The sequence below is a fragment of the Oncorhynchus clarkii genome, chromosome 6 (assembly GCF_045791955.1).
Source record: "Oncorhynchus clarkii lewisi isolate Uvic-CL-2024 chromosome 6, UVic_Ocla_1.0, whole genome shotgun sequence".
In the NCBI taxonomy this organism is placed as follows: Eukaryota; Metazoa; Chordata; class Actinopteri; order Salmoniformes; family Salmonidae; genus Oncorhynchus; species Oncorhynchus clarkii.
This window is the reverse complement of record NC_092152.1, coordinates 90306944-90316545: the sequence shown is the minus strand read 5'-3', so window position 1 is coordinate 90316545 and position 9602 is coordinate 90306944. Positions and strand designations below refer to the sequence as shown.

General features: G+C 38.4%; 1 protein-coding gene across 1 annotated transcript in view; it reads right to left on the bottom strand.

Annotated features, from left to right (window-relative positions):
* LOC139411797 (probable E3 ubiquitin-protein ligase HERC1) overlaps window positions 1-9602 on the bottom strand; it is a 287754-nt gene that overhangs the window by 92624 nt on the left and 185528 nt on the right. The window contains exons 57-61 of the mRNA XM_071158543.1: window positions 9077-9204; window positions 8359-8495; window positions 4813-5013; window positions 4216-4346; window positions 730-947 (exon numbers count right to left, since the gene is read on the bottom strand). Coding sequence (XP_071014644.1) covers window positions 730-947; window positions 4216-4346; window positions 4813-5013; window positions 8359-8495; window positions 9077-9204 — 815 coding nt within the window. The remainder of the gene's footprint in view (window positions 1-729; window positions 948-4215; window positions 4347-4812; window positions 5014-8358; window positions 8496-9076; window positions 9205-9602) is intronic.

Genomic DNA, 9602 nt, shown 5'->3' with positions numbered 1-9602 from the left:
GAGGAATGAGAAGGTTATCCTTGTGAAAGTAGCAGAGTGTCAAAACCTGCCTAAATGTCAGTTATCCAGACAGAGACTGATCAACCTGACCACAGAGTTCATCTATAGTCCTCTATAGTCCTCTAAAGACATCTATAGTCCACTATAGTCCACTAAAGACATCTATAGTCCACTAAAGACATCTATAGTCCACTAAAGACATCTATAGTCCACTAAAGACATCTATAGTCCACTAAAGACATCTATAGTCCACTAAAGTCCACAATAGACATCTATAGTCGGTCTGGCCTAGTCTATAGTCCACTAAAGACATCTATAGTCCACTAAAGACATCTATAGTCCACTATAGTCCACTAAAGACATCTATAGTCCACTATAGTCCACTAAAGACATCTATAGTCCACTATAGTCCCCTATAGACATCTATAGTCCATTAAAGACATATAAAGTCCACTAAAGACATCAAAAGTCCACTAAAGACATCTATAGTCCACTAAAGACATCTATAGTCCACTATAGTCCACTAAAGACATCTATAGTCCACTAAAGACATCTATAGTCCACTAAAGACATCTATAGTCCACTAAAGACATCTATAGTCCATTAAAGACATCTATAGTCCATTAAAGACATCTATAGTCCCCTATAGTCTACTAAAGTCCAGTTCAGTTCCATACATGACTAAAAGTGAATTCATATCAACACAGTGCAGTTGAATACCATACGTACGTGGCCAGCATGTTGAGAGGTTTGGCTCCATGTCCAGTCAGACCACACCAGGCCACTCCATTGACCTGGGCAGGGTGGGGTAGGCTCTGCAGACACTTCCAGCCTGCTCCGGGGTTTGACCCTGACCCAGGGCTGGACCATAGCTTCACCACATCCTCTTTGGCACAGGTCAACAGCATCTGACCAGTAGGATCCCACTTTATACTGGTGATGGACTCCTGGGACAGACACATATAATAATACAAATATTACTATGACTACTACTACTAATAATAAAACGAATACGAATAATAATACTACTACTACTACTAATACTACTACGACTACTACTACTAATAAAACGAATACAAATATTACTACGACTACTACTACTAATAATAAAAAGAATACAAATATTACTACGACTACTACTACTAATAATACAAAGAATACAAATATTACTACGACTACTACTACTAATAATAACAAGAATACTAATAATACTAATACTACTACTAATACTACTACTACTACTACTACTACTAATACTACTAATAATACTAGTAATACTACTACTAATACTACTTCTACTACTGCCACTACTACTAATAATAATAATAAAAATAATACTAATAATACTAATACCACTACTACTTCTACTGCCACTACTACTACTACTACTAATAATAAAAAAGAATACTACTACTAATACTACAACTACTACTACTGCTACTACTACTACCACTACTAACACTACCACTAATACTACTAATAATACTACTACTAGTAGTAATAATAATAATACTACTGCTAATACTACTAGTACTAATACTACTACTGATAATAATGCCACTAATAGTAATAATACTGCTACTAATACTACTACTACTACTACTGCTAATAACAATACTACTACTGCTGCTACTACTACTGCTAATAATACTGCCATTCATAATAATACTACTACTACTACTACTACTAATAATAATAATAATACTAATAATACTGCCACTAATAATAATATGACTACTACTGCTAATACTACTACTAATAATAATAATACAGCCATTACTAATAATACTACTACTAATACTACTACTACTACTAATAATACTACTACTACCAATAATAATAATAATACCACTAATAATAATAATAATAATAATACTACTACCACTAATACTAATAATAAAACTACCACCAAAATAATAATAATAATACTACTACAAGTAATAATACTACAACAAATAATAATACTACCACCAATAATAATACCAATAATAATACTGATAATACTACCACTAATAATAATACAACTAATAACAATACTACCGCTACTAATAATACTACTACAAATAATAATAATACTACCACCAATAATAATAATAATATTAATAATAATAATAACAATACTATTAATAATACCACTACTAATAATAATAATACTACCATGAATAATAATAACACAAATAATAACAATACTACCACCAATAATAATAATACTAATACTACCACCAATAATAATAATACTACTACTGCTACTACTAATAATACTAATAATAATACTACTAATAATAATACTAATAACAATAATACTACTAATAATAATACCACCGCTAATAATATTAACACTACAACCACCAAAAATACTAATAATACTACTACTACTGATAATACTACCGCTAATAATAATACTACTAATAATAATACTACCACTACTAATAATACTACTACTAATAATAATAATACTACCACCAATAATAATAATAATAATAATAACAATACTATTAATAATACTACTACTAATAATAATAATACCACCATGAATAATAATAACACTAATAATAATAATACTACCACCAATAATAATAATACTAATACTACCACCAATAATAATACTACTACTACTGCTACTACCAATAATACTAATAATACTACTACTACTAATAATAATACAAAAAAACAATAATACTACTAATAATAATACCACCGCTAATAATATTAATACTACAACCACCAAAAATACTACTACTACTACTGCTACTAATAATAATAATACTACTAATAATAATACTTCCACACATAATAATAATACTACTACCACCAATAATAATAATACTAACAATAATACAACTAATAATAATAATAAAATACTACTACTAATAATAATAATACTACTACTACCACCAATAATAATAATAACACAACTAATAATAATAATAAAATACTACTACTACTAATAATAATACTACTACTACTAATAATACTACCACTAATAATACTACTACTTATAATAATAATACTACTAATGATAATACTACTACTAATAATAATAATAATACTAGGAGCAGTGGGTTAACTGCCTGTTCAGGGGTAGAACGACGGATTTGTACCTTGTAATAATAATAATAATAATAATAATAATAATAATAATAACCAATAATAATAATAACAATACTATTAATAATACTACTACTACTAATAATAATACTACCACAAATAATAATAATACTAATACCACCAGCAATAATAATAATACCAATACTACCACTAATAATACTACTACTACTAATAATAATACCAATAACAATAATACTACTAATAATAATACTACCACTAATAATATTAATACTACTACCACCAAAAATACTACTACTACTACTACTACTAATGATAATAATACTACCAATGATAATACTACCACTAATAATAATAATACTACTACCACCAATAATGATAATAATAATACTAATAATAATACAACTGATAATAATAATAAAATACTACTACTACTAATAGTAATACTACTACTACTAATAATACTACCACTAATAATAATACTACTACATATAGTAATAATACTACTAATGATAATACTACTACCAATAATAATAATACTACTAATAATAATACTACTAATAATAATACTACTACTACTACTACCAATAATAATAATAATACTTCTACACCTGCATTGCTTGCTGTTTGGGGTTTTAGGCTGGGTTTCTGTACAGCACTTTGAGATATCAGCTGATGTACGAAGGGCTATATAAATACATTTGATTTGATTTGAAAAATAAATTTGATTAATACTACAACTACTAATAATAATACTACCACTAATAATAATAATACTACTACCGCCAATAATAATACTAATAACAATACAACTAATAATAATACTAAAATACTACTAATACTACTAATACTACCACTAATAATAATAATAATACTACCAATAATACTACTACTACTAATAATACTAATACTAATAATACTGCCACTACTAATAATAATACTCCTAATAATACTACCACTAGTAATACTACTGCTACGAATAATACTACTACTACTACTACTACTAATAATAATACTACTACTGCTACCACCACTAATAATACTGCTACTGCTAATAATAATAATACTACCAATAATAATACTAATAATAATACTACTAACAATATAATATAATATAATGTAATATTATTATATAGAGATAGTGGTGACCTTATGGGCATCGATGACCACGACGGATCCTTTCTCCAGAGGCTCTTTGGTGCCAATCAGCAGCTTGCCGTCAGCGTAGCCCACGGCGAACGGCCTGTCCTCACTGTACCAGGCGATGTGGATCACTGACACTACGACAGAAAAACAACAAACTTCAGGTCACGGAACACCTACGTAGAACCGTCGTCGTGCACACGGAAAAAAATATATCAAAACGGTCAGAAGTCTAAATCGGGAGAGTCACAAATCAACACGACTTCAGATCAGTGTATTAAATCCTGGAAGTAAGAAAAAACAAACATACGATCAACGACACACAAGAGACACACACACGTCACAGTTATGTGAAATCTGGGGACATTATTATTATTATTTTTTTTAACCTTTATTTAACTAGGCAAGTCAGTTAAGAACAAATTCTCATTTTCAATGACGGCCTAGGAACAGTGGGTTAACTGCCTGTTCAGGGGCAGAACGACAGATTTTTACCTTGTCAGCTCGGGGGTTTGAACTTGCAACCTTCCGGTTACTAGTCCAACGCTCTAACCACTAGGCTACCCTGACGCCCCGTGCCAGCCCACCCTCCAGACTACGTACCATCTTTCCGGTAGCAGTGCTCCAGCTCGGTGCGACGCATGGTGCAGGCATCGTGGACCTCTATAAGGCCCAGGGATCCATCCATACGCCCTACCAGCAACACATCTTTGGGTTCCCCGCACCACAGGGACACGGCTTCTCCCTCCGGCCAGGCCAGAGCTGACACCCAGTGGGGCTGCACGTCCAGAAGACCTTTCCCACCTGGTGGAAGGGGTCAGAGTGGAAAGGTTGAAAGGTCAGATAGATTCTAATAGAAACCACAGGGTCAGATATATTCTAAAATAAACCACAGGGCCAGATAGAAACCACAGGGTCAGATAGATTCTAATAGAAACCACAGGGTCAGATAGAAACCACAGGGTCAGATAGATTCTAATAGAAACCACAGGGTCAGATAGATTCTAATAGAAACCACAGGGTCAGATAGAAACCACAGGGTCAGATAGATTGTAATAGAAACCACAGGGTCAGATAGATTCTAATAGAAACCACTGGGTCAGATAGATTCTAATAGAAACCACTGGGTCAGATAGAAACCACAGGGTCAGATAGAAACCACAGGGTCAGATAGATTCTAATAGAAACCACAGGGTCAGATAGATTCTAATAGAAACTACAGGGTCAAATAAAAACCACAGGGTCAGATAGATTGTAATAGAAACCACAGGGTCAGATAGAAACCACAGGGTCAGATAGATTCTAATAGAAACCACAGGGTCAGATAGAAACCACAGGGTCAGATAGATTGTAATAGAAACCACAGGGTCAGATAGATTCTAATAGAAACCACTGGGTCAGATAGATTCTAATAGAAACCACTGGGTCAGATAGAAACCACAGGGTCAGATAGATTCTAATAGAAACCACAGGGTCAGATAGATTCTAATAGAAACCACAGGGCCAGATAGATTCTAATAGAAACCACTGGGTCAGATAGATTCTAATAGAAACCACTGGGTCAGATAGAAACCACAGGGTCAGATAGATTCTAATAGAAACCACAGGGTCAGATAGATTCTAATAGAAACCACAGGGCCAGATAGATTCTAATAGAAACCACAGGGTCAGATAGATTCTAATAGAAACCACAGGGTCAGATAGAAACCACAGGGTCAGATAGATTCTAATAGAAACAACAGGGTCAGATAGATTCTAATAGAAACCACAGGGTCAGATAGATTCTAATAGAAACCACAGGGTCAGATAGATTCTAATAGAAACCACAGGGTCAGATAGAAACCACAGGGTCAGATAGATTATAATAGAAACCACAGGGCCAGATAGAAACCACAGGGCCAGATAGAAACCACAGGGCCAGATATAAACCACAGGGTCAGATAGATTCTAATAGAAACCACAGGGTCAGATAGAAACCACAGGGTCAGATAGAAACCACAGGGTCAGATAGATTCTAATAGAAACCACAGGGTCAGATAGAAACCACAGGGTCAGATAGATTCTAATAGAAACCACAGGGTCAGATAGATTCTAATAGAAACCACAGGGCCAGATAGATTCTAATAGAAACCACAGGGTCAGATAGATTCTAATAGAAACCACAGGGTCAAATAGATTCTAATAGAAACCACAGGGTCAGATAGATTCTAATAGAAACCACAGGGCCAGATAGATTCTAATAGAAACCACAGGGCCAGATAGATTCTAATAGAAACCACAGGGTCAGATAGATTCTAATAGAAACCACAGGGTCAGATAGATTCTAATAGAAACCACAGGGTCAGATAGATTCTAATAGAAACCACAGGGTCAGATAGAAACCACAGGGTCAGATAGATTATAATAGAAACCACAGGGCCAGATAGAAACCACAGGGCCAGATAGAAACCACAGGGCCAGATAGAAACCACAGGGCCAGATAGATTCTAATAGAAACCACAGGGCCAGATAGAAACCACAGGGTCAGATAGATTCTAATAGAAACCACAGGGTCAGATAGAAACCACAGGGTCAGATAGAAACCACAGGGTCAGATAGAAACCACAGGGTCAGATAGATTCTAATAGAAACCACAGGGTCAGATACATTCAGATGATCTGGGCTGTAGGGTCTCCTTCCTGGAAACAGAACCAAGTCCCAAATGGCATCTTATTCCCTATAAACGACTTGTGACCAGGGTCCATAGGGCTCTGTTTTAAAGTAGTGCACATGGTAGAGAATAGGGTGCCATTTGGGAGTCAGATCCCACCTCCACTACACAGACCTCCCACCTCCACTACACAGACCTCCCACCTCCACTACACAGACCTCCCACCACCTCCACTACACATACCTCCCACCCCCTCCACTACACAGACCTCCCACCTCCACTACACAGACCTCCCACCTCCACTACACAGACCTCCCACCTCCACTACACAGACCTCCCACCACCTCCACTACACAGACCTCCCACCACCTCCACTACACAGACCTCCCAACTCCACTACACAGACTTCCCACCTCCACTACACATACCTCCCACCCCCTCCACTACACAGACCTCCCACCTCCACTACACAGACCTCCCACCTCCACTACACAGACCTCCCACCCCCCAACTACACAGACCTCCCACCTCCACTACACAGACCTCCCACCCCCTCCACTACACAGACCTCCCACCTCCACTACACAGACCTCCCACCTCCACTACACAGACCTCCCACCTCCACTACACAGACCTCCCACCACCAGTACACAGACCTCCCACCTCCACTACACAGACCTCCCACCTCCATCCCTCTGGTAGTTGACGCTCAGAGGACTAACCACAGACCTCCCACCTCCATCCCTCTGGTAGTTGACGCTCAGAGAACTAACCACAGACCTCCCACCTCCATCCCTCTGGTAGTTGACGCTCAGAGGACTAACCACAGACCTCCTACCTCCATCCCTCTGGTAGTTGACGCTCAGAGGACTAACCACAGACCTCCCACCTCCATCCCTCTGGTAGTTGACGCTCAGAGGACTAACCACAGACCTCCTACCTCCATCCCTCTGGTAGTTGACGCTCAGAGGACTAACCACCAACTAATAACAGGTTTCAACCCAAAACACCTTCCTAACTATTCAGTAAAATAGGGTTCCATAACGAGACCAAACACTCAGCAATTCTAGTTAAAGGTCACAACATACTAACAAAAAAAGATTTCTGAACATGGAATAGTTACAGTGTGTGTGTGTGTGTGTGTGTGTGTGTGTGTGTGTGTGTGTGTGTGTGTGTGTGTATATATGTGTGTGTGTGTGTGTGTGTGTGTGTGTGTGTGTGTGTGTGTGTGTGTGTGTATATATGTGTGTGTGTGTGTGTGTGTGTGTGTGTGTGTGTGTATATATATGTGTGTGTGTGTGTGTGTATATATGTGTGTGTGTGTGTATATATGTGTGTGTGTGTGTATATATATATATATATATATATATATATATATATATATATATATATATATGTGTGTGTGTGTGTGTGTGTGTGTGTGTGTGTGTGTGTGTGTGTGTGTGTGTGTGTGTGTATATATATGTGTGTGTGTGTGTGTGTGTGTGTGTCTCTCTCACCGTTGACCTGCCAGATGTTGACTAGTTTCTCCATGGCAGCTGCCAGGTATTTCCCTGTAACGCTCCAGACCAGAGGAGACAGACTGGGGTCCCCTGGGGAACCAAGACACTGCCCACCCTCCTCTGGAGAACCAGCACTGTGGACAAACACACACACACACACACATATACACAGAGAGACACGCAGAGAGACACAGAGAGACACACAGAGAGATACACACAGAGACCCACAGAGAGAGACACACAGAGACACACACAGAGACACACACAGAGAGACACAGAGAGACACACAGAGAGATACACACAGAGACACACAGAGAGACACACAGAGACACACACAGAGACACACACAGAGAGACACACAGAGACACACAGAGAGACACACAGAGAGACACACACAGAGAGACACAGAGAGAGACACACAGAGAGAGACAGAGAGACACACAGAGAGAGACAGAGACACACAGAGAGAGACACACAGAGAGAGACACACAGAGACACACACAGAGACACACACAGAGAGACACACAGAGAGAGAGACATTAACATTTTAGTAATTTATCAGAAGCTCTTATTCAGAGTGACTTACAGTCAGTGTATTAGATAGCTAGGTGAGACAACCTCCTATCACAGTCACAGTAAGTAGAGACGTCTGTAGTAGACTGAGAGGGTTAGGGAAGTCTGTCTCCAGAGGTCAGAGGTGAGAGGTGCTGCTTACGTCCTGTTGAAGACGCAGGTCAGTTGGAGGGTGTACTGGTTCTGAGTAACGCTCCACACCCGGACTGTTCCGTCGTTACCACTGGTGGCCAGCAGGCCTTTCCTACTGCACCAACCACACGTGATCACCTGGAGGAAACAGGAAACACACCACGTTTCACACGGCCGTAATGAAGCCTTTATACGGCCTACCCTAACCCTCTACCCCTAACCCTCTACCCTAACCCCTACTCACCCTAACCCTCTACCCTAACCCTCTACCCCTAACCCCTACTCACCCTAACCCTCTACCCTAACCCCTACTCACCCTAACCCTCTACCCTAACCCTCTACGCCTAACCCTCTACCCCTAACCCCTACTCACCCTAACCCTCTACCCTAACCCTCTAACCTAACCCCTACTCACCCTAACCCTCTACCCTAACCCTCTAACCTAACCCCTACTCACCCTAACCCTCTACCCTAACCCCTACACACCCTAACCCTCTACCCTAACCCTCTACCCTAACCCTCTACGCCTAACCCTC